The sequence below is a fragment of the Oncorhynchus mykiss genome, chromosome 16 (genome assembly GCF_057628025.1).
Source record: "Oncorhynchus mykiss isolate SJ-2025 chromosome 16, ASM5762802v1, whole genome shotgun sequence".
Taxonomy (NCBI): domain Eukaryota; kingdom Metazoa; phylum Chordata; class Actinopteri; order Salmoniformes; family Salmonidae; genus Oncorhynchus; species Oncorhynchus mykiss.
In genome coordinates, this window is record NC_143037.1 from 7,578,224 (window position 1) to 7,605,630 (window position 27,407).

At 43.0% G+C, this 27,407-nt stretch overlaps 1 protein-coding gene across 1 annotated transcript; it reads left to right on the forward strand.

Moving 5' to 3' along the window:
* LOC110491306 (heparan sulfate glucosamine 3-O-sulfotransferase 6-like) lies at positions 1-27,182 on the forward strand. Its single transcript, XM_021564661.3, has 3 exons — positions 1-968; positions 25,148-25,377; positions 25,622-27,182. Exons 1-3 carry the CDS (start codon positions 487-489, stop codon positions 26,008-26,010), a joined length of 1,101 nt encoding a protein of 366 aa, XP_021420336.3. The 5' UTR covers positions 1-486; the 3' UTR covers positions 26,011-27,182.
* The last annotated feature ends 225 nt before the right edge of the window (positions 27,183-27,407 follow it).

A 27,407-nucleotide genomic window follows, 5' to 3' on the forward strand; every position in this document is an offset into this window, starting at 1 on the left:
GTTTTCCAAAAAAATCCGTTGGAATTAAACAATCAAATGCGGAGTGCAGCGCACATTTTCCTGGATGACTGACGCTAGAGAGAGAGAGAGAGAGAGAGACCCCATGACGCGCAGTCTCTGGAGACCCATGGAGGGAGGCAGCGGGTAATCCCAGGGAGAAGGATCACTCCAGCCATGCGCCGCGGATATTAAAAGCCTTAGACTATACTACATGCCGGTGGGATCGACTAAGTGGGTGGATATTTGGACATAACACAGGAATTGATCCCTTGACGCGCAGAATGAACCGCGAAAGGGACAGATGGGACGCGGGCAAACCGGCGACTTTGTTGGCAATTTTGTGGAATCCACGTAGCGTCACTATGGAGCCTTTATTTTCTCTGAGCTGCTCAGAAAGCCTTCGTGTCTTCACAGAGGTGAAGGAAGTTAAGTGAGCTGAGCTTGTAGTAGAATGGTCCTCCTCGGATGGGACTCTGAGGGAAGGCGATGGCAGCTTTTCACCACAGCAACCCAACGGACAGGGACATCAGGAGGGTTCTCCAAAAACTTCTAATCATGCTCTCTCTGGGAATAATCTGTGTCTCTCTTTTCTACTTCCTCGCAGGATGCTGCGAGTCGGACATAAAGGAAAACTCCATCTCTCAAAGACCCGCCAGTGAGTTTCTTTTATCAGGATGGTATCATGACAGAAACGGGACGTTGTATAAGGACGTTGTACTGGTACAGAATGAAGATGGATACCCAGTAGCCGGGGAGAGGAGCACAATAACTCCGGTTTTGGAGACGAATAACTCGGTTAAAGATTTGATGGCGACACGGCGGTTACCCCAAGCCCTCATTATAGGGGTAAAGAAGGGTGGCACGAGGGCTCTTTTGGAGTTTCTCAGGCTGCACCCGGACATCCGCGCGCTGGGCTCTGAACCGCACTTCTTTGACCGGCATTACGCACGAGGTTTGGACTGGTACAGGTACATATCATGGTTGTCACTAGTTACCACAGCCACAAAGTCATGAACCCCGCCCATTTATATAATTCAGTTTCTTAAAATTAGATTTTTTAAAAATCCTAACCTTAACCTTAAATTAAGACCAAAACGAAAATTTAAGTTTTCATCAATTCTTAAGATATTGCTAATGTTGACTTTGTGGCTGGGCTATCTAGTGGGAACCACATTTCGTATGGACGTGTCTGTTTTTTATAGAATGGGAGTCGATGTCCAATGAATTTTGGTTGAGTGCATTTCAGTATATTTAACTCCATAGACATGTTTTCGCCTCAGCGCACCTGCACTTGTAAATCAGAAGGTTATTGTTTATTGCTGTATAATCTATGCATGGTAGAATTGGTCGGTCTTTAATTTTTACACAACGATTTGCATATACAGTGCCTTCAGAAAGTATTCACGCCTCTTACATTTATTATTACATTTAGATGTTTTGTCGATGGCCTAAACATAATACCCCATAATGTCAAAGTGGAATTATGTTTATTATGTTTTTTGAGTCAATAAGTGTTCAACCCCTTTGTTATGGCAAGCCTAAATCAGTTCAGGAGTAAAAATGTGCTTAAGTCACATAATAAGTTGCATCACTTCCTGTTTAAAGCGGAATGAGGGAGAGCTCGGTTTGTTGTTTTGCAAAGTTTTGAAAGTCTATTGTCTGTTGGCGTCAGTTGCTGGACCCACTACTATCTGTCAAGTGATTCTGCCGACCAAGGCCAGGTCTGAGGAGCTGTTTGGCGTGGCAGCTAGCCTAGCTGCTAACTAGCTTCTTATTGTGGCTGGAACTGCAGATTGTCCAGGGCTTGTGGCTGTCTAGCTAGATCCCTGCAGTTTGTTATTGCTGTTTTCAATCGTCCCTGTGACCTACCCTGTCTGGAACTATGAGGAGTAACAGCATAACCTATGTTGCTACCATGACAAAGACCAAAGCTGGCGGGAGTACCGTTGAGGACAGTGAAGGTGAACAATCTTTTAAATGAACAAAAATAGTTCCACAAGCAGTTGTTACAACAACAAGAAAATAGCTTCAAGTGTTTTGTCCAAATACTGGTGGAGTCAATTGATAAAAGAATGGACGACCTGACCAGAGAGGTCCAGGACCTGAAGAACAGTTTGCAGTTCTCCAAGGGTCAGCTCGATGAGTTTAAACAGGAGAACGGCAACATGACAGCAGTCTGTAAATCATTGAGAGAGGACATCCGTTCTGTGTGTGACTCTATGATAACAATGACAGAGAAATCAGATTATCTTGAGGAACAATCAAGACGTGACAACTTTGTTGTGGACGGAATTGCAGAATTTCCACATGAGACCTGGATGGAGTCTGAGAACAAAGTGAGGGACATTATCTTGGAGAAACTGAAAATGGACCAAAGGAAAAATTGAGGTGGAGCACACCCACAGGACTGAAAAACCCACCACCAGCACAGGTGACAGGCCCAGGCCAATAGTGGTCAAGTTCCTGACGTTCAAGGACAAGGTAGCTGCTCTGGAAAGAGCCAAGAACTTGAGAGGAACGTATATCTTACTCAACGAGGACTATCCTAAGTGTGAGGATCGACGCTGGAGACAGGAAACAGGTACATGGAGAACATTTAATAGACAACGGACATGAAACAGGACAGGACCAGCGTCTGGACAGGGGACAAAATAACGACATCAATGTTGACACAGGGATGCAACAGAGGAAACAGACAGATAAGGCAATCAAATAATGATGGAGTTCAGGAGGATCCAATGAGGTGCAGGTCCGCGTATTGAAGGGTGTGTGTAATGATAGGCAGTCTGGCGTCCTCAAGCGCCAGTGAGGGAGAGCGGGAGCAGGCGTGACACTAAAGCTGCCAGAAGGCTCGACCCACCCTCCCTCCCAAAAGCCTAGAAGGATGAGGGAGCCAAGCCAATGGGTTCTTAGCTTCAACCCCTGAGCACACACACACGTACATACACCAACTGATTAATGGACTGCTGAATGGATATTTTTTTCTCTTGCTTTGTTTTCTCTTTTCCATATTATTTCTATCTCTGAGGCTTCCCAGGAAAGGATTGAAAATAGCCAATATTAATATATGTAGCCTTAGAAATAAGGTTTTTGAAATCAATAACTTGCTAACATCAGATAATATTAATAAAGTAGCAATTTCTGAGACTTACTAAGATAATTCATTTGATAATACAGCAGTAGCAATACAAGGATATAACATCTATAGAAGAGACAGGAATGTTTATGGGGGAGGTGTTGCTGTATATATTCAGAGACATATCCCTGTAATGCTTAGAGAATATCTTACATCAATTGTTATTGAAGTGTTGTGGTTGCAGGTTCACCTGGCACATCTTAAGCCTTTTCTTTTGGGGTGTCAAGCCTCTAATGTCAAACATGTAAAGTGTGGTGTACCGCAGGGCAGCTCTCTAGGCCCTCTACTATTTTCTATTTTTACCATTGACCTGCCACTGACATTAAACAAAGCATGTGTATGCATGTATGCTGATGATTCAATCATATACACATCAGCAACCACAGCTAATGAAGTCTCTGAAACCCTTAACAAAGAGTTGCAGTTTGTTTTGGAATCTTTGGCTTGTAATAAACTGGTCCTGAACATCTTTAAAACTAAGAGCATTGCATTTAGTACAAATCATTCCCTAAGTTCTAGACCTCAAGCCTCCCGAGTGGCTCAGCAGTCTAAGGCGGTGTCAATACAGGTCCGGGTTCGATCCCGGGCTGTGCTGTCGCCGGGCCGCGACCGGGAGACCCATGAGGCCCACAGTTGGCCCAGCATCGTCCGGGTTAGGGGAGGGTTTGGCCGGCCGGGATGTCCTTGGCTCTAGTTTTATCTTGTCTTCATTATTGTCCAGTCATTTGGTCAAGCGCTGCAAAGAAAGGCCTAGGTAAGCTGCAGCTGGCCCAGAACAGAGCGGCACGTGTTGCTCATCATTGTAATCAGAGGGCTAATATTAATACTATGTATGCCAGTCTCTTTTGGCTAAGAGTTAAGGAAAGACTGACTGCGTCACTTCTTGTTTTTAGAATAAATTAATGTGTTGGAAATTCCAAATGGTTTGCATAGTCAACTTACACACAGCACTGATACACACACTTACCCCACCAGATATGCCACCATGGGTATATTCTCAGTCTCCAGGTCCAGAACAAATTCAAGAAAACATACAGTGTTATACAGAGCCATGAGTGCATGGACCTCCCTTCCATGTTATATATATCGGAAGTGAACAGCAAACCTGGTTTCAATAAACAAATTAAGCAACCCCTCTCCCCCATGTGATTGACTTGTTGCGTGTATATACTGACATATATGTGTAACTGATAGATGCGCACACACTACATGTAAATTGTGAAGTCTTTTGTCTGTAATGTCTTTTTGGTTAAGACTGTAATGTCTTTTTGGTTATGTGTCGGACTAGCTGTCACTATTGGAGTTGGCTAATGGGGATCCTAATAAATCAAATCAAATGCATGGACTCACTCTGTGAGATTTCTGAATGAGTACCTCATCTCTGTACCCCAGACATACAGATAAATTGTAAGGTCCTTCAGTCGAGCAGTGAATTTTAAACACAGATTCAACCACAAAGACCAGGGAGGTTTTCCAATGCCTTGCAAGAAAGGACACATATTGGTTGATAGGTAGAAATAAAAAAGCAGACATTGAATATCCCTTTGAGCACGGTAAAGTTTTTAATTACACTTTGGATGGTGTATCAATACACCCAGTCATTACATAGATAAAGGCGTCCTTCCTAACTCAGTTGTCGGAGAGGAAGGAAACCGCTCAGGGATTTCAACATGAGACCAATGGTGCCATTAAAACAGTTACAGAGTTGAATGACTGTGATAGGAGAAAACTTGAGGATGGATCAACAACATTGCAACAAGGCAGTAATGTAATACTGCAAAAAATGTGGCAAAGTAATTCATTTTTGTCCTGTGTTTTGTTTGGGGCAAATCCAACACAACACATTACTGTATACAAATCTTCATGTTTAAAGCATAGTGGTGCCAGCATCATCTTATGGGGTATGCTGAAAACGGTTGCCTTAGCAGTGATCAACAACCAATTTGACAGAGCTTTAAGAATTTACCACTCTGCAGCCACTGTGCAACCTGCAACATGGAAAGATCTCGAGAATAATGTTTGTTGTTGTTGGCGTATTCAAACATACCCATTGCAAGCTGGTCTAGGTGACAGGCAGAGGGAGACACTGCCAGCTGGCCATGCTAATCGGAATGTGTGTATGTGGGTGTGTGTGTGTGTGTCTATGTTTGTGTGTATGTCTATTCTTGTGTGTGTGTGTGTGTGTTTATTTGCAGGGAGGGTCAGGATGAGTTATCACAGAGCAATCATCTCTCCAGCTGAGGCCAGATGTTACCATAGTCAGCTCCTACTGATCCTAGAGTCACACACACACACACACACACACACACACACACACACACACACACACACACACACATCGTTTACATTCCCCAACACAGGGTTATAGTGTGTGCATGTAACATAAACTCTAACTACATAACAGATTAAACATTGGCTTAAAATCTCATCATCTAGGTTAGAGAGGTCGCGTGGAACTGAACGGTTGGTTCAGGATGCAGTGATGCACATTGGTGTAAAGTACTTAAGTAAAAGTACTACTTAAGTAGTTTACGGGGATATCTGTACTTTACTATTTCTATTTTTGACAACTTTTAGTTTGACTCCTCTACATTCCTATAGAAAATAGTGTACTTTTTACTGCATACGTTTTCCCTGACACCCAAAAGTATTCGTTACATTTTGAATGCTCAGGCAGAATTATGGTCCAATTCACACACCTATCAATGCATTGTCATCCCTACTGTCTCTGATTTGGCAGACTCATTAAATACATGGTAGCAGGGGCGGCAGGGTAGCCTAGTGGTTAGAGAGGTGGACTGACTGGTTGTGGACTTTGCCCCTGAACAGGCAGTTAACCCACTGTTCCTAGGCCATCATTGAAAATAAGAATTTGTTCTTAACTGACTTGCCTAGTTAAATAAAGGTCAACAATTTTTTTTATTGAGTTCTTATATTATGTCTGGGTGTTGGAGTGTGCCCGTCTGTCCATTACATTTTTTAAAACATTTTTTTTATTTTTTACAATCGCTAGGACCCATTTCTCAATACTTAGGTCATTTTCTCAAAACTCTTCACACAGTTCTCCTAATCCAACTTTCAGCCTGGCACAACAGTCCATTTCACATCCAAAATGCACTAAAACTACCAAAACACTTCATACATGTCTCAAAATCAACTAATTCTTCCAGACTAGCATAGACACTAGCAAAGGTTGTCACCCAACAAGCACACTTTGTCACTCATAAAACAATGACCTAAAAAAACCACTAACAGGTAGCATTACACCATGTTTAATTTTGTAACATTTCTTTACAAAACAAGAATGACACCTCTCTACTGTTTAGAATTCACTGCAGTTTATCTTACAGGAACGAATCAGACATGATGCAACATGCTTCAATAGGTTTTATGTCATGGCATTGAGTGATTCCAAAATACAATAATTTGTATATAAACCATCTACCGATACAGATACAGTAGCAATGCTAGTCAACCCTGTCTTATGCATTTGGCCACAGGTTCTCATCCACGTCACATCTTATGTCATCTTGGGCAATACACCTAGGAAAGAATCTTTTGGCATGCCTGGTCCATCCCTGGCAATCTTCTGCAGATATGTCCAGGCATCCAGCATTCCTTGCGTCCAGGAGGGACATTTGATCATGTGGATGGTGGTCATAAACCTTCCACCTCAATGAGGGAAATAATTCCTCTATGTGGTTGAGGAATGGAGAGTAAGGAAGGAGGAAAAGTGACACCATCCTATGACCACTCTGTGACTGCACGTGAGTGGTGAAATGCCACATTGTCCCGTACAATTTCAAACGCTGGCCGATTTCGCCTCACTGCAACCCTTTCCTCACCTGGCACAAACCTTCCATAGAGGTCATCCAGTAATGAAATGAAATGAATGAAATGAGACGCTCGGTGTTGTACGGCCCAATTAGCGGTTTGTGTAACAGATATCCATCAGAGGATATTGCTCCACACATTGTGATTTCGGCACCCCTCTGGCCCGGGACATCCACTGTGGCTCTTTTCCCCAATCACATTCCTTCCCCCCCGTCGTGTTCTGGCCAAGTTGAAACCAGCCTCATCCACAAAGATGAATATGTGGGGTGATTGCCTGGCTTAAATCTCCATGACTCTCTAAAATAAATCCACAAGGCAACATAAGAGTTAGGCTTTTACGGTAGCATTATACCTAAAAACATGCCATTGTGTGCCTCTGCCCTGTTTGGTTTTGTTCAAAACCAGTTCTGTATTTTATAGTCATCTTACTTGGACATATTGGTTCCTGAGTTGCTTGACTCGTTCAGAGTTCCTCTCAAAGGGGACAGTGTACAACTGTTTCATCCTGACTTGATGTTGTTTCAGGACTCTAGAAATAGTTGTTATGCTTACATTGTGAATATTTACAAATGTAATGTTGTCTACCGACACTCTGTCCCGAATCTCTGTGAGTTTTATGCCATTGTTTCTGATGACAATATCAACGATTGCAGTTTCCTGCAGAGCAGTGAAAATCTTACCTCTCCCGTCTGTGGGAGGCAACCGTTGGGTCCCAAGCAGAAATACAAAAACAATTACACACAAGTGGGTTTGGAGGATTTGCTCAATTTACTTCTGTCAGATGCCCTTGCAGAAGGTACATCTTACCTGTTGTTTGCCAGAAATGTCTCACAATAGATGCCACTGTTGAGCATTGCAGACTCTCAGACCAGCCTCTCTCATTGATAGACCATGAATTATTACATGATCACTTATAGTAGCCCTAATGTCATCTGAGACGACAGCTCTTGATCTTCCTCTCAGTCTTCTTCCACCACGCATACGTACTCCTCTTCCTCTCCCAGCCACTCTTCTTCCTTCCAGTACAGCATTATTCCTAAGATGTCCCCTTTTGTAGAGATGGTAATGGAATTGAAAGACTAACACCTGGGTAGGTGTTCAGCTGCAATGGGAATCAGCTGTGGTTGGTCTAATTGTTTTGATAATATTTCATTTTTTAGATTTTGAATATATTTCAAAACGGTATCACTGTAGAAATGTAGCAAATTGCTGTCTTATTCAATTTTGTGTTACGTTAGGTTTTGAACTTAAGTTTAACAGTTTTGAAAAGAGTATGTAAACATGTGCGAATTGGCCAGTAGGTACATAGAGTTTTGTGTCTGAGTGAGAAAAGAATTCATGAAATTTGAAAGATGTAGTCATTGAATGCGTTTTGAGCCAAAGCAATGAAACACGATCCACTGTTTAGCCCACATAGACTGCTGTTATGCTCACTGTGTGAAGGGTTTTGAAAAAGTGACCTAAGTATTGAGAAATGGATCCTAGCGATTGTAAAAAAAAAACAACCTGTGTGCCGTCTGGCTTGCATTAATATAAGGAATGTGGTGTAGAGCATTTACTTCTGTTTTTACTGAAGTACGACAAATTAGTACTTTTTCCACCACTGTACTAAAGTATATTTAAAACCCCGATACTTTTAGACTTTTACTCAAGTAGTATTTTACTGGGTGACTTTCACTTTTACTGGAGTCATTTTCTATTAAGATATCTTTACTTTTACTAAAGTATAACAATGTTATCACCACTGGTGATGCAGTATTGGTATTCTGTAACCTCTGACAGTGTGATTTAATGGCTACAGGGTCAGTAGGTGAGATTGATTGAAAGTTAGAGGTGTGTTTCCTGTGTTTTACCAACATGATATTGGTCACAAACACGTATGGATGCACACACACCTCTTTTTCTCTCTTCCTCACTCACACACACACACACACACACACACACACACACACACACACACACACACACACACACACACACACACACACACACACACACACACACACACACACACACACACACACACACACGTACCACATCTCCATTGTGTGTGTGTATCAGTGACGTCCCAGAGTGACAACAGATTGTCCCATCCCCAGGACCAGATGGGGCTCTGAGAGTGTCAGGCCACTTGACATCGCTGCCAGGCCTGGCAGGTTGACCCCTGACACCAGGTCAGTTTACGCTCACAGATAATGATGAGCTCCCAATTACACCACATAATTAACCATATATCATTATATCATCATATCTATCATTGGCTACAGTGTGCTCTATGGTACTGCGGTACTGCAAAAAGACATTGCAAGTACAGTTGATAAGAGCAGGGTCAGGTGCACAAAACATATATATATATATATATATATATATATATATATATATTTATCTTTTAAATAGGCATTTACTGGATAGAAAGAAAGAAAATATATTTTTTAAATATGCTTATTTTTATTTCTCCCCCGAATTGGTAGTTACAGTCTTGTCCCATCATTGCAACTGTGTTCTCCGAAACACGACCCGCCAAGCTTCTTGTCACACTGCTCGCTTAACCTGGTTAGCCAGCCGTACCAATGTGTCAGAGGAAACACAGTACAGCTGGCGACCTGAAGACAGCATGCACGCACCCGGCCGCCACAAGGAGTCGCTAGAGCACGATGAGACAAGGACATCCCGGCCGGCCAAACCCTCCCCTAACCCGGACGACGTTGGGCCAATTGTGCACCGCCTCATGTGTCTCCCCGTCTTGGCCAGCTGCGACACAGCCCTTGATCGAACCCGGATCTGTAGTGATGCCTCTAGCACTGCGATGCAGTGCTTTAGATCTCTGATTTAAGGACAATTCAAATCTCTAGCCTGAGAGGAACCACCCTCAACCAGGCAGGGAAGAGCTAGTCTCTGGAAGAGGAGTGGGCTGAGATTTTATCCTGACACTGTCTCAGATTACTAGTTTTACTGACCTTGGCTTAATGTGAGGCCTTTCTCAATAGCAAGGCTATGCTCACGGAGTCTGTACATAGACTAAGCTTTCCTTAATTTTGGGTCAGTCACAGTGGTCAGGTATTCTGCCACTGTGTACTCTCTGTTTAGAGCCAAATAGCATTCTAGTTTGCTCTGTTTTTTTGTTAATTCTTTCCAATGTGTCAAGTAATTATAATTTTGTTTTCTCATGATTTGGTTGGGTCTAATTGTGTTGCTGTCCTCAGGCTCTGTGGGGTCTGTTAGTGTTTGCGATCAGAGCCCCAGGACCAGCTTGCTTAGGGGACTCTTCTCCAGGTTAATCTCTCTGTAGGTTATGGCTTTGTTATGGAAGGTTTGGGAATCACTTCCTTTAGGTGGTTGTAGAATTGAAGCTCTCTTTTCTGGACTTTTATAATTAGCGGGTATCGGCCTAATTCTGCTCTGCATGCATTATTTGGTGTTCTACGTTGTACACCCAGGATATTTTTGCAGAATTCTGCATGCAGAGTCTCAATTTGGTGTTTGTTCTATTTTGTGAATTCTTGGCAATGGGGTTCTATAACTGATTCAAGTATTTTTTGCCAGATCCTAATTGGTATGTCGAATTTGATGTTCCTTTTGTCGGCATAGAATGCCCTTCTTGCCATGTCTCTCAGCTCGTTCACAGCTTTGTGGAAGTTCCCTGTGGCGCTGCTGTTTAGGCTGAAGTATGTATCGTTTTTTGTTTGCTCTGTAGAGGATGATGATTAAATCAAATCAAATGACATATGTCATACCTTTCCTTGAAATGCTTATTTACAAGCCCTTACTCAACAATGCAGTTCGAGAACTAGTTAAGAAAATATTTACTAAATAAACTAAAGTGAAAAAAAAGAATCTCAAGTGAACACAAGAAAATTGCATAACAATAATATTTTCAGTCTCCTGAGGGGGAAAAGGTGTTGTCATGGCCTCTTCACAACTGTCTTGGTGTGTTTGGACCATGATAGTTAATTGGTGGTGTGGACAACAAGGAACTTGAAACTCTCGGCCCCCTCCACTTCAACCCCATCAATGTTAATGGGGAATGTTAATGGGGGCCTGTTCGGCACTCCTTTTCCTGTAGTCCACGATTATCTCCTTTGTCTTGCTCACATTGAGAGAGAGGTTGTTGTCCTGGAACTGCACAGCCAGGTCTCTGACCTCCTCCCTATAGGCTTTCTCATCTTTGTCGGTGATCAGGCCTACCACTGTTGTGTCGTCTGCAACCCTAATGATGGTGTTGGAATTGTGCCTGGCCGTGCAGTCGTGAGGGAACAGGGAGTACAGGAGGGGACTGAGCACGCACCCCTGAGGGACCACCGTGTTGAGGATCAGCGTGGCAGATCCACCACCAGATCCACCTGGGGGGCGGTCCGTCAGGAGGTCCAGGAACCAGTTGCAGAGGGAGGTGTTTAGTCCCAGGTTCCTTAGCTTAGTGATGAGCTTCGTGGGCACTATGGTGTTGAACACTGAGCTGAAGTCAATGAACAACATTCTCACATAGGTGTTCCTTTTGTCCAGGTGAGAAAGGGCAGTGTGTAGTGCGATTGAGATCGCATCATCTGTGGATCTTTCGGGGCAGTATTCGAATTGGAGTGGGTCTAGGGTTTCCGGCATCTGGTTGGGAAATGTACATACAGTCACTGTTGGGACGTCGTCGTCGATGCACTTATTGATGAAGCCAGTGACTGAGGTGGTATACTCCTCAATGCCATTGGATGAATCCCGGAACCTATTCAACTCTGTGCTAGCTAAACAGTCCTATAGCGTAGCATCCGTGTCATCTGACCACTTCCGTATTGATCGAGTCACTGGTACTTCTTGCTTTAGTTTTGTCTTGTAAGTAGGAATCAGGAGTATAGAATTATGGTCAGATTTGCCAAATGGGGGGTGAGGGAGAGCTTTGTATGCTTCTCTGTGTGTGGAGTAAAGGTGGTCTAGAGTTATTTTTCCTCTGGTTGCACATGTGATATGCTGGTGCAAATTAAGTAAAACAGATGTAAGTTTGCCTGCATTAAAGTCACCCGGGCCACTAGGAGCGCTGCTTCTGGATGAGCATTTTCTTGTTTGCTTATGGCCTTATACAGCTCATTGAGCGCAGTCTTAGTGCCACCATCGGTTTGTAGTGGTAAATAGACAGCTATGAAAAATATAGGTGTGAAATCTCTTGGTAGATAGTGTGGTCTACAGCTTATCATGAGGTAACTACCTCAGGTGAGCAATACCTCGAGACTTCTTTAATATTAGACATCGCGCACCATCAGTTATTGACAAATAGACACAACCCCGCCCCTCGTCATACCAGATGTAGCTGCTCTGTCCTGCCAATGCACAGAGAAGCCAGCCAGCTCTATATTACCTGTGTCGTTGTTCAGCCACGTTTCAGGGAAACATAAGATATTAACATTTTTAATATCTGGTTGGTAGGATAGCCTTAATCGTAAATCGTCCAGTTTGTTTTCCATTGTATGTTAGCCAATAATATGGAGTGAAGTGGTGGTTTACCTACTCATCTGCAAATTCTAACAAGGCACCCCGCCCTCCTCCCATCTTTTCCTTCGTCGTTTATTCACGCTGATGATGGGGATTTGGGCCTTGTCTTGACAAAGCAGTAAATCCTTTGCGTTGCACTCATTGAAGAAAAAATCTTTGTTCAGTTCGAGGTGAGTAATCGCTGTTCTGATGTCCAGAAGCTCGTTTCGGTTATAAGAGACTGTAGCAGCAACATCATGTACAAAATTAGTCACAAACAATGCGAAAAACTAACAAAATAGCACAGTTGGTTAGGAGCCCGTAAAACGGGCAGCCATGCGTTACTTTAATAAGAAATAAAGAATATTGAGGATAGGTTGGTGTGACTGTGCAGATGAAAAGCAGAGATTAGAGGTTAAAGGGTAAACTTAGTGTTACCACAACCACACATATCTCCACTGACCTTTTGACCTTTCCCTCACCCCAGGGGAATATCATGGGAGGTCTACTCTATACCCCCAGGGCTGGAGACTGACTGGTTGTTCAGTGCTGCCTGTCTGTGTGGAGACTGGCTGGTTGTTCAGTGCTGCCTGTTTGTTTGGAGACTGGCTGGTTGTTCAGTGCTGCCTGTCTGTTTGGAGACTGGCTGGATGTTCAGTGCTGCCTGTCTGTGTGGAGACTGGCTGGTTGTTCAGTGCTGCCTGTCTGTGTGGAGACTGGCTGGTTGTTCAGTGCTGCCTGTCTGTTTGGAGACTGGCTGGTTGTTCAGTGCTGCCTGTCTGTGTTCCTGTGAGGTCATAGGGTAACATTCTGTCCTGCTGCAGTGACATGTATTGATGCTAAATGACCACAATATAAATACAGTAAATATACAGGGCATTCTGAAAGTATTCAGACCCTTTGACCTTTTCCACATTTTGTTACGTTACAGCCTTATTGTAAGAGTTTGCGGAACTGGTGGCAGTGAAGTCAGACGCAGGAGAGCAGAAATAGGAAATAGCCGGAGCGGTTTCATTTCAAAACCAACCGCAATAAATAAAAGAACCTACATGGGTACAAAACCCGACGCGCACCAGTAACACAGTGCACAAACACTTACAAACAATTCACCAGTAACACAGTGCACAAACACTTACAAACAATTCACCAGTAACATAGTGCACAAACACTTACAAACAAACAATTCACCAGTAACATAGTACACAAACACTTACAAACAAACAATTCACCAGTAACATAGTACACAAACACTTACAAACAAACAATTCACCAGTGACAGAGTACACAAACACTTACAAACAAACAATTCACCAGTAACATAGTACACAAACACTTACAAACAAACAATTCACCAGTGACAGAGTACACAAACACTTACAAACAAACAATTCACCAGTAACATAGTACACAAACACTTACAAACAAACAATTCACCAGTAACATAGTACACAAACACTTACAAACAAACAATTCACCAGTGACAGAGTACACAAACACTTACAAACAAACAATTAACCAGTAACATAGTACACAAGCACTTACAAACAAACAATTCACCAGTAACATAGTACACAAGCACTTACAAACAAACAATTCACCAGTAACATAGTACACAAACACTTACAAACAAACAATTCACCAGTAACATAGTGCACAAACACTTACAAACAATTCACCAGTAACATAGTACACAAGCACTTACAAACAAACAATTCACCAGTAACATAGTACACAAGCACTTACAAACAAACAATTCACCAGTAACACAGTGCACAAGCACTTACAAACAAACAAATCCACACAAGGACATGGGGGGAACAGAGGGTTAAATACACAAAACTTAATGAGGGAAATGGAAACCAGGTGTGTAGGAAAACAAGACAAAACAAATGGAAAATGAAAAGAGGATCGACGATGGCTAGAAGACCGGTGACACCGAACAAGGAGAGGAAACAACTTCGATGGAAGTCCTGACACTTATTCTAAAATATATTAAATTGTTCTTCCCCTCATCAATCTACACACAATAACCCATAATGACAAAGCATTATTTTTTAATAAATCTGCAAACAAATCTTTAAACCTGTTTTCGCTTTGTCATTATGGGGTATTGTGTGTAGAGTGATGTTTTTAATCCATTTTAGAATAAGGCTGTAACATATCAAAATGTGGAAAAAGTCAAGGGGTCTGAACACTTTCTAAATCCACTGTAATCACTGAACAGAAATGACTGGGCATAGTCACAGATACCTTTTTAAGAAATATAGGAGCATGGATCAGAAAACCAGTCAGTATCTGGTGTGACCACCATTTGCCTCATGCAGCCTGTCACATCTCCTTCACATAGAGTTAGTTGATCAGGCTGTTGATTGTGGCCTGTGGAATGTTGTCCCACTCCTCTTCAATGGCTGTGAGAAGTTGCTGGATATTGGCAGGAACTGGAACACGCTGTCAAACACGTCAATCCAGAACATTCCAAACATGCTCAATGGGTGACATGTCTGGTGAGTATGCAGACAGTGGAAGAACTGGGACATTTTCACCTTCCAGGAATTGTGTACAGATCCTTGTGACATGGGGCCGTGCGTTATCCTGCTAAAACATGAGGTGATGGAGACAGATGAATGGCATGACAATGGGCCTCAGGATCTCATCACGGTATCTTCAAATATCTGTTATAACTTAACCAAGATAGACCACAGCCTGTTGTGTCAAATGGGAACACATTTGTCATAATGGGAAGAACAAGCAAGGAGGTGGGCAGAGCCAAGCATGAGCTGGCGAGATCCTATTGGTGTGTTCTAGCATTAATTTGCATATTTCCGTTAGGGAACGTCTACTCTGTGAGGTGCGCGTGTGTATTAACTCAGTTCGCCTTTGCGAACGGGGTAAAGGGTAAAGTCTTCAAAATGTAGTACACTCTGTAGTACACTACCATATTTGGTAGTGAGTGGAAACACCAAGCGGATGCTTCATGTCTATACATCCGGTGAAATATCTCTCATTGTTCTATCTGTGGTATCTGTGCATTCAAATTGCCATTGATAAAATGCAATTGTGTTCGTTGTCCGTAGCTTATGCCTGCACGTACCATAACCCCACCTCCACCATGGAGCACTCTGTTCACAACATTGATATCAGAAAAATTGCTCGTCCACTTGCCCACACTACAGTTGAAACCGGGATTAATCCGTCAAGAGCACACTTCTCCAGCGTGCCAGTGGCCATCGAAGGTGAGTATTTTCCCACTGAAGTTGGTTACGACACCGAACTACAGTCAGATCAAGACCCTGGGGAGGACGAGCATACAGATGAGCTTCCCTGAGATGGTTTCTGACAGTTTGTGCAGAAATCCTTCAATTGTGCAAACTCACAGTTTCATCAGCTGTCTGGTTGGCTGATCCCGCTTGTGAAGAAGCCAGATGTGGTCCTGGGCTGGCGTGGTTACACGTGGTCTGTGGGTGTGAGGGCGGTTGGACGTACTGCCAAATTCTTTAAAACAACATTGGAGGCAGATTATGTTAGAGAAATGAACATTCAATTCCCTGGCAACAGCTCTGATGGACATTCCTACAGTCAGCATGCCAATTGCACGCTCCCTCAAAACATGAGGCATCTGTGGCATTGTGTTGTGTGACAAAACTGCACATTTTAGAGTGGCCTTTTATTGTCCCCAGCACAAGGTGCACCTGTGTAATGATCATGCTGCTTAATCAGCTTCTTGATACGCCACACCTGTCAGGTGGATGGATTATCTTGACAAAGGTGAAATGCTCACGAACAGGGATGTAAACAAATTTGTGCACAAAATTCGAGAGAAATAAGCTTTTTTCGTGCATATGGAACATTTCTGGGATCTTTTATTTCAGCTCATGAAACATGGGACCAACACATTACATGTTGCGTTTAAATTATATTTTTTGGTTCAGAGGTACCACTAGACGTATCACTACCACACTCTGAACCAGTCATCAAATATGTTGCTGTATTTTGTCTTTTGACATAGGAATTGTGTTTCTCTTACTGTATATGAATCTGTCTTTACAAATCCTGTGGTCAGTATCACAAGTATAGATGACAGTGTTGCAATCAATTTGTTGTTTACTAATAATTCAACCTGGCAGCCATTCAGAGGTTTAGATAGGTAGTTCTGTTCACATCCGGAGAAGAAGGCATTCACAGAGTCAGATGTTCTCGCGTGGCTGTGGTTCATTTGCAATTCAGATTAACTCGTTAAAAAGCAGCGCATCAATTTATACCAATGGATTCCCTGGGCTTGACGTTGCACATGTGCGCCTGTGTTTTTACACAGGAATATAATTGCTGTGCAAATGGCTGAAGAACGGCTGCCAAAACAAGTGATCTTCAGAAGTGGTGTGTTAGGTGAGATCACGTCTGACAGGAAAGGGAATCTAGTGGATTCTTTGAACGCAGGGTTTTGGAATGGGAGAGTGAAACCTGGGCTAAGAGTAGGGGAGTCTGAATTCTGTTATGACATAGAAATAGTGTCATAAAGGGGGAAACATGAGGGTCTCTTGATTACTGTGTGTGTGTGTGTGTTTGTGTGTGTGTGTGTTTGTGCTCCAACACATGTATATATCTATATTAAATCAGGTGTGGCCCATCCAGCCATCCCATCCCAGTACTGTACAGTGTGATCTGATCTCCATAAGGCCTAGACGACCGGGGTGATCTAGCCCTCATTAAGGCTCTCTCTGGGGGGTTGAGGAGGGGAGGCAGGGCGGTCTGGGCCCAGCTATGATGGATGTCTGCTGGAAGTGGACAGGGCAACGCTACAATGGATTGGAGCCTTAATGGTCCCCAGTGCAGCGAAATGGATGAGTGGGCGCTCAGTCCGACACACACATATATATACACACACACACACACTCATTCACTCACACATACGAATGCACACACTGTGTTGGTATCAATAAGAGAACAATTTCAATGTTTTGTCATTGACACATTGGTTTGGTTCTTAATGTACTATATACAGACTAAACAGATTTGCTAAAATGTCTTAATGTAGTTTTACTCCACCATCCCACATCTGTTCTCACACACACACACACACACACACACACACACACACACACACACACACACACACACACACACACACACACACACACACACACACACACACACACACACACACACCCAGCATGGGGGTGATGGGACTCCAGAGGCTTCCCCGAACCCCACCTGCTACCCTCGGCCCAGCTGAGACCCAGGCTCATCGTTCCCCCAACTCCCACACACTTTACCCCCCACTCCTCCAGGATCAATACCTATGGCTGCTTGGGCTTGTCCCGGTGGCCTAGGAGTGTGTGTGTGGGGGGGTGGAGCTCAACAGAGAGATGGAGAGAGGGATGATTAAAGATTGCTCTTCAAAGACAAAAACAAGTGAGAGGTTGTAAACATGCTAAATCTCTCTTTTCATCCAGAGCATCTACAAAATGGATGCCACACGATTACTGCAACACAATAGACATGGGGAACCGGGTCTCTATGACAAACAATAGAGAGAATACAGAGGGATATGCTCTGTGATAATGTTAAGGCATCGTAATGCTAAGCTGATGGAGTTCTGTTCCATTCTCACTCAATGGTCCTCTGTGAGAGCAGCCTAATGGAAGCAGGGTTGTACCTATCGCTCGCCACTGTAACGGTTCTCAAATATTTACTGTATACTCTACGTCAAGGGTCCTTTAGCACTGATAGTTTTACGTTGATGTTTCATTGGTGATGATAATTGTACAATAATTTACTTGATTCCGGGCAGCTTTTATTGACGTGTAGAAATGGGTTGTTGACAGTAAGTCTGTGGCCGTGTCTCTTTCCAGCTCACAGATCTGGTGGTGTAGCTGCACTGTATAGCAGGAGGTTGCTAGTGACCATGAGGTTATGAGTTCAAATCCCATTTAAGGCTAAGTCCCAATTTTGTTCACAGTACAAAATTATACAAGATCTTACAGTAATTTATATCAGACTACAGCAGCATACAGTCATTTTATAGAGAAGACACCTTCAAGTTGTTGTATATATTTAATTTATTTTTTACAAAAGCTTTAGGCAAAGTGCAGAAATATATTCTTGGCAATAAATATATGCACTAACTTTCCCTTAGACCTGGTGGCTCCAGCATCAGTTTTGGATAGTTTGCACTCAAGAGGTTGTGAGTTCAAATCCCAAGGGATATTGAGTACCAAGTAATCATTATGCTGTCAATTAACACCTTAATTTAGCTGTAAAAATACAGGAATGTTGTAGATGTACCGTATTTTCACCTCAACTAGACAAAAACCTCCATGGGACAATGACACAACGTTCTAGCGGCATCCCTGGAACAAAGCGGGAACTAGACAGGGGACCTTGACTGTTTAAATTCAATTAATACCAATAATGACTTTTAAAGTAAAGTATTTTCTAAATGGCATTTGACATCTCGGCTTTCACATGTGCTCACATGTTGTCACGTAATTTCATGTTGTCACATGTGGAAATGTTGCATCCCTATGTTGTAAACAATAACAATCACATGAGATCGTGTTTTCACGTGTGTAGTGTCATGGTATCACGTTGTCACGTTAATTTCACATGAGATCGTGTTTTCACGTTTGTAGTGTCATGGTATCACTTTGTCACGTTCATTTCACATGAGATCGTATTTTCACGTGTGTAGTGTCATGGTATCACTTTGTCACGTTAACTTCACATGAGATCATCTTTTCACATGTTGTCACACTATCACGTTAACTTCACATTAAATCACATGTGTTTTTCTACTTAAGTGTGTATGTGTTAGGGTTAGGGGTTAGGGTTAGGATTAGGGTTTAGGGTTAGGGGTTAGGGTTAGGGGTTAGGAGTTAGGGGTTAGGGGTTAGGGTTAGGGTTAGGAGTTAGGGGTTAGGGGTTAGGGTTAGGAGTTAGGGTTAGGATTAGGGTTTAGGGTTAGGGGTTAGGAGTTAGGAGTTAGGGGTTAGGGTTAGGAGTTAGGGTTAGGGGTTAGGGTTAGGGGTTAGGGTTAGGAGTTAGGGACAATAGGATTTTTAATGGTCAAACATGTTTACCACCCAAAAGGTCTTGACATTTTACAAAAATAGAGTTGTGTGTGTGTGTGTGTCTGTGTGTGTGTGTGTGTGTGTGTGTGGTGTGTATGTGTGCGTGTGATGGGGCCAGGTTGGGGGAATGGATCTATTGATAGCAGGTCATATTGCAAGGGAGGCAGAGGGGGGTGGTAGACTTTTCAGAGCTGAAACCTGATTCACAAGCATCCTGTCCTCTGTTTGTTCCCTCTATCCCTTCATCCCTCCATCCCTCCATCTCTCCATCTCTCCATCCCTCCATCCCTCCATCTCTCCATCCCTCCATCTCTCCATCTCTCCATCCCTCCATCCCTTCATCCCTCCATCTCTCCATCCCTCCATCCCTCCATCCCTTCATCTCTCTATCCCTCCATCTCTCCATCCCTCCATCTCTCTATCCCTCCATCCCTCCATCTCTCCATCCCTCCATCTCTCCATCTCTCCATCCCTCCATCCCTCCATCTCTCCATCCCTTCATCTCTCCATCTCTCCATCCCTCCATCCCTCCATCTCTCCATCTCTCCATCCCTTCATCTCTCCATCTCTCCATCTCTCCATCCCTCCATCCCTCAAACCCTTCATCCCTCCATCCCTCCATCCCTCCATCCCTTCATCCCTCCATCTCTCCATCCCTCCATCCCTCCATATCTCATCTCTTCATCATCATCCTGTCCTGTCTCTGTCCCCCAACCATCCCCTCAAAAGGGATCCCATAATTCTTAGCGAAATATGAAGCAGCAGCCTGGGGGGGGGGGGGGGGGGTCAGCGAGGTGTGTGGCAGCTGTACCTGGGTCTCCATGAGGTCTGGTGGGGCCCAGGAGTCATTGCTGCTAAATGAGGTCCATCTGTCGAGGTGATAGAATGTGGTGTGATGTTTATATAGCCCTGTGTGCATTTGTGTGTGTGTGTGATTGTGTGTGTGACTTTACAGTCTGGCCTTAAATGGCCATGTACTCCTATAATCTCCACCCGGCACAGCCAGAAGAGGACTGGCCACCCATCAGAGCCTGGTTCCTCTCTAAGTTTCTTCCTAGATTCCTGCCTTTCTAAGGAGTTTGTGTGTGAGTGTGTGTGTGTGTGTGTGTGTTGTGTGCGTTAATTTCAGTATCCCCCTATGTCTGCTGTAGCCTGTACAGTGCCTTCAGAAAGTACCCCTTGACCCCATACCCCTTGACCCCATACCCCTTGACCCCATATCCCTTGACCCCATACCCCTTGACCCCATACCCCTTGACTTCAAAATGGATAAAAATATATATTTTTTCTCTCACCCATCTACAAACAATACCACATAATGATAAAGGGAAAACATGCTTTTTTGAAATATTTGCACATTTATTGAAAATTAAATACAGAAATGTCTCATTTACATACAATAAATATTCACACCCCTGAGTCAATACATGTTAGAATCACTTTTGGCAGTGATATCGGCTGTGAGTCTTTCTGGGTAGTGTCACGTTCTGACCTTGATTTCCTTTGTTTTGTCTTTATTTAGTATGGTCAGGGCGTGAGTTGGGGTGGGCAGTCTATGTGTGTTTTTCTATGTTGGGGTTTTGAGTTCAGCCTAGTATGGTTCTCAATCAGAGGCAGGTGTCGTTAGTTGTCTCTGATTGAGAATCATACTTAGGTAGCCTGGGTTTCACTTTTGAGTTGTGGGTGTTTGTTTCCCTGTGAGTGTTTGTCGCCACACGGTACTGTTTCGGTTTCGTTCATGTTCACATTTATTGTTTTGTATTTCATAGTGTTCAGTTTATGTCTGAAAATAAACGTTATGGACACTTACCACGCTGCGCATTGGTCTTCCGATCCTTCTCGCTACTCCTCCTCAGAAGAGGAGGAAGAATGCCAGGAGCCGCCATGAGCTTTGCACACCTGGATTGTACAATATTTGCACATTATTCTCTACAAAAGTCTTCAAGCTCTGTCAAGTTGTTTGTTGATCATTGCCAGACAGCCATTTTCAAGTCTTGCCATAGATTTTCAAGCAGATTTAAGTTCAAACTGTAACTAGGCCACTCAGGAACATTCACTGTCTTCTTGGTAAGAAACTCCAGTGTATATTTGGCCTTGTGTTTTAGGTTACTGTCCTGCTGAAAGGAGAATTTGTCTGCCAGTGTCTGGTGGAAAGCAGACTGAACCAGGTTTTGCCTTGGTTTAGCTCCATTTCTGTTTCTTTTTATAAAATAAAAAAATCCCTAGTCCTTGCCAATGACAAGCATTCCCATAACATGATGCAGATTAAATCCAAGATGGCGTAGCAGTGCAGACGATGTTTGTCGTTGTCCCGTGTAAATGTTGTTTAATTTCGTCTTTTTGTTTTTGAATATATATTTCAATCTCTTTTTCCATTTTTAAATTAAATATTCCGGCAACCCGCCTCACCCAATGTGATACGGATCTGCTATTTTTTAGACGTTATAGCTAGAACCTCCATCAGAAGCTAACCAGCTAATTAGTTACTAGCTATTTAGTCATTGTTAGCCACTGCTAGAGGCCTTTACCTTTAGCTCAGACACCAGACGCTTTTAGCCTGGATAATATAGTACATGCCAAACCTTTTCCAACATCAGCTTTAACCTGGTTGTACAGGTTTGGGATTTCAGGCTTCGGAAAATAATGTTTGTGATGGCCACTTTGTAGTGAGTCACGGCAACTTTCATCAGCCTCAGAAAGACAGGCCTCTCAACAACGTGAAAAGGCACCATGTCCTTTGCAATGTAATATGAAAGGGGGTCTTGAGTATGTTTTGATGTGGCTGCATAAGCAGCCTGCCTTTTAAATGGTTGCTGGAGTGTCTGTGTCACAACTGTAGATGAGGAGGGACCAGTAGCATCCACTGGGTTTGCCTGCTGCACGTCCATCTCTGTAAACAAGAGAACAGCAAATGTATTATTATTATTGGTGTTACATTATAATTATTCACTCACAAACAAACACACACACACACAGTCTATTTTCCGTGTTGCATTTTAGTATGTGCAATGACCCCATGCACAATTTACATAAATACAAATGAGTCTTAATAAGACAGTGATATTATTTTCAATGAGCCCAACAATGGACATAAATACAGGAGTCTGGTAGAGGAGTCTGGTAGGGGAGTCTGGTAGGGGAGTCTGGTAGAGGAGTCTGGTAGGGGAGTCTGGTAGGGGAGTCTGGTAGGGGAGTCTGGTAGAGGAGTCTGGTAGAGGAGTCTGGTAGGGGAGTCTGGTAGGGGAGTCTGGTAGAGGAGTCTGGTAGAGGAGTCTGGTAGAGGAGTCTGGTAGGGGAGTCTGGTAGGGGAGTCTGGTAGAGGAGTCTGGTAGGGGAGTCTGGTAGGGGAGTCTGGTAGGGGAGTCTGGTAGGGGAGTCTGGTAGGGGAGTCTGGTAGGGGAGTCTGGTAGGGGAGTCTGGTAGAGGAGTCTGGTAGGGGAGTCTGGTAGGGGAGTCTAGTAGGGGAGTCTGGTAGAGGAGTCTGGTAGGGGAGTCTGGTAGGGGAGTCTGGTAGGGGAGTCTGGGAGTCTATAGTGTTTCTCCTGTTGGAACACTTTTACAACCAAGTCGACGTCTGGCGGATTTTAAATGAACAGAATATGTTGTTTGGGTGACTAAACTACATAACGTGTTATCGTGTGTAATGGGCGAATAGAGTCTGCAGACACACGACGCATACAGCAGCAGAACAGCGTGTCGTGTTTATACAGGAGTAGGCAACACTGAAAGCTTCAGTTTACATTATTGACAAGCTATTAGCAAGTTAGACAGGCAAACCATGACATTTTCCCCCCCATTCCGAAGTCCCCACATCAAGCATTGAGCTAAAAGTTAACTTTACCTTGCATTCGCTATAAAATAGTGGTTGGTGGTCACGAAGTCGACTGAAGAGATTTGAAGTGTTGCCTCTTTCACAGCAGATTGTGCACGTTGTTCTGCAGACAGGGTGACCATCTTCGATGAAGTTTCCCTCAGCACTCTTGAAAAATCCAAAAACACGACCACACTTCAGATTTGGTCCTCTTAGACGGCAGAAAAATATCCTGAGCGCTGTCACTGCCTCCCGCCATGTTTTCACACAAAACAAAACCCACGTTGCCAACTTTGGTTGATGTTGGGCAGTATTTTCCGTTCGTTTTTCAAATCGTGGGAATCACACACGGTCTTAATGATAATTAAAATTTGAAACGGTAATACTAACCATCTGGAATTTTACCGTGGTTTATCGTGAAACCGGTAACCGTTTCATCCGTAGTTACCTTATCATCTAACGTCAAGTCAATAATATTAACTAAAGTAATGTCATAATCAACATAGTTACTAGAACTAACTTGTTAGTAAACCCGCTACAATCACGCAGGTCAGTGTACAGTCAGAAGGCAGTTTAGCAGTTACATCGGCAGGACCTGGTGGAAATAAATTAATTAAAGCTTACCTTGACTTGGAAGAGTTTCAGTGTTGCATAGCCATAGCCAGCTACCTAACGTAGCATCCCTCTCTGTTCAAGTCTGGTGTTTGAGTAGGCTAAACTAGCTAGCTCCAATCAGCTAGCAAAGTGAAAGTTCATTTTTAAAAATACAACCAAATAGCTCTCTCTTTCTCTCCTCTCTCTCTCTCGCTTCTCCTTCATTTTTGAATAAATTAATTTATAAAAAACTGTTCAACTGTTGTCTTTCTTTCTCTTTGTGTCAACTATTCACCACATTTTATGCACTGCGGTGCTAGCAAGCTGTAGATTATGCTTTCATTACTAGATTCATTATCTGATACTTTGATTGGGTGGACAACATGCCAGTTCATGCAGCAAAAGCTCTGATAGGTTGGAGAACATTCCCCGTAAGTTGTCATAATTACTGTGTAAGTCTATGGAAGGGGGTGAGAACAAATAGTCTACTTGGTTTTGTATTGAAGTCAATGTACCCAGAGGAGGACAGGAGCTAGCTGTCCTCCAGCTACACCATGGTGCTACCCTACAGAGTGCTGTTGAGGCTACTGTAGACCTTCATTACAAAACAGTGTGTTTTAATCAATTATTTGGTGACATGTGAATATATATATATATATAGTATGATTAAAAATGTTAACTTTTGAAATGTTTCAATATTTGTATTTTTATGAAATTCACTAAGAAAGATCGTCCTCCCCTTCCTCCTCTGAGGAGCCTCCACTGTGTGGAGTATAGAGATGTGGTAGTCATGAGAAAAATATTATTGCATACAGAGTGAGTCCAACTTATTATGTGACTTTCTAAGCACATGTTTACTCATGAACTTATTCAGGCTTGCTATAACAAAGGGGTTATAATTCCATTTACGGGGTATTGTGTGTAGGCCAGTGACACAACATCTCAATTGAATCCATTTGAAATTCAAGCTGTAACACAACAAAATGTGGAAAAAGTCAAGGGGTGTGAATACTCTTGAAGGCACTGTACAACCTATAGCATATATAGATCTAGGAATAATAATTGTTGTTGTTGGCATGGCCGAACATACCCATGGCCAGCACATAGATATTTAGGTGACAGGCATGTTAATGACAGCCTCCATTACTGAAATGTACAGATGGCTTTAATACTCAAAAGTTATACCATTTAAACATACTTTATCTCTCTCTCTTTCTTTTTCCCTTTCTCTCTCTCCCTCCCTACATCCCCCAGGAGTATGATGCCCAGGGCCTTGGATGGCCAGGTTGTCATGGAGAAGACACCGCGTTATTTTGTTACCGTGGAGACCCCGGGGCGTGTACACTCCATGTCGCGTGACGTGAAGCTGATTGTGGTGGTCCGAGACCCTGTGACCCGGGCCATCTCTGACTACACCCAGATCATCTCCAAGACCCCCCACATCCCCGCCTTCGAGACGCTCGCCTTCAAGAACCGTACCAATGGTCAGAATTATAGTGATACATTTTTATTTGTATAGACCTATGAATAAAGGAATGAACGGATGGATGAATGCATGAATTCATTAATTCATTGATGAATGAATGACACAAAAACATAGTTTTTCTCTAGTCAAATGCAGTACCCACACAAATACTCTATTCTTTAATCCTGTCTTCAGTCCTGTCTTCAGTCGTGTCTCCAGTCCTGTCTTCAGGGTCTTAAACCAGTATCTTGTCTTGGTCTCAGGTGAGATCGACTCTCTGTGGAGCCCTCTATGGATCGGACTGTACGCCCAGCACCTGGAGCGTTGGCTGGCCTGGTTCCCCCGGGCCCAGATCCATCTGGTCAGTGGGGAGGGCCTCATCTCCGACCCAGCCGGAGAACTAGGAAAGGTCCAGGACTTTCTGGGCCTTCAGAGGATTGTGACGGACAAGCACTTCTACTTCAATAAGACTAAAGGTTTCCCCTGCCTGAAGAAACCGGAGGGCAGCAGCAAGCCCCACTGCCTGGGAAAGACTAAAGGCAGGACACACGCCTCCATTGATCCGGAAGTGATCCGGAGACTGAGGGAGTTCTATAGGCCGCACAACCAGCGGTTCTACCAGATGACTGGCCAGAACTTTGGATGGCAATGAGGACTCAGTAGGGATACCGAGGTAAAACATGCATCCAGAGTAACAAAGACACTCAGGCATGGTTCACAGGGACAGGGACAGACATGAATGCCATTTTGGACATGCAGGACAAATCTAATAAGACCAACTACAATCCACAGCATGTGCTCTCGGATTACAGCCTCATTGATGCCCAAAGTGAAACAGTACACTTTCTACTCAAACAGGCATAAATCCTTCTCACAAATCGATGTTCATACTATTATCTACACCTCTTTTCTCTATAATCAAGAAAATAGAAATGAGGACATATGAGCTTGTCTGACCACCATGCTTACCACTGCCAACTTCTAATGTCAGAATCTCCTAAAATACCCACAAGATGGCATTTCAACGTTTCTTTCACACAAAATCCTACATTCTGTAATCAATTTGAAATGGAGATAAATGAATTCATAACGATCAATTAAAAAAAATGTGGTCGATGACCCCCAGGTTTCTATGGGAAGCCACCATAGGTTGTTGCTAAATATAATGCATTTGTATCTGTTTTGAATAAATCACAATCCAAAAAAAGATATCAGATTTGGAAATGTTGTTCACTTCTAGAACGTTCTAAAAAAACACTTTTCTCCGACCAGGTAACTTTTACTCTTTCCAAAGTCATGACGGAACTTGGTTTATTGATAAAGACAGGGTGCAGAACTTGGTTTATTGATAAAGGCAGAGTGCAGAACTTGGTTTATTGATAAAGACAGAGTGCAGAACTTGGTTTATTGATAAAGACAGGGTGCAGAACTTGGTTTATTGATAAAGACAGGGTGCAGAACTTGGTTTATTGATAAAGACAGAGTGCAGAACTTGGTTTATTGATAAAGACAGAGTGCAGAACTTGGTTTATTGATAAAGACAGAGTGCAGAACTTGGTTTATTGATAAAGACAGAGTGCAGAACTTGGTTTATTGATAAAGACAGAGTGCAGAACTTGGTTTATTGATAAAGACAGGGTGCAGAACTTGGTTTATTGATAAAGACAGAGTGCAGAACTTGGTTTATTGATAAAGACAGAGTGCAGAACTTGGTTTATTGATAAAGACAGAGTGCAGAACTTGGTTTATTGATAAAGACAGAGTGCAGAACTTGGTTTATTGATAAAGACAGAGTGCAGAACTTGGTTTATTGATAAAGACAGGGTGCAGAACTTGGTTTATTGATAAAGACAGAGTGCAGAACTTGGTTTATTGATAAAGACAGAGTGCAGAACTTGGTTTATTGATAAAGACAGAGTGCAGAACTTGGTTTATTGATAAAGACAGAGTGCAGAACTTGGTTTATTGATAAAGACAGGGTGCAGAACTTGGTTTATTGATAAAGACAGAGTGCAGAACTTGGTTTATTGATAAAGACAGAGTGCAGAA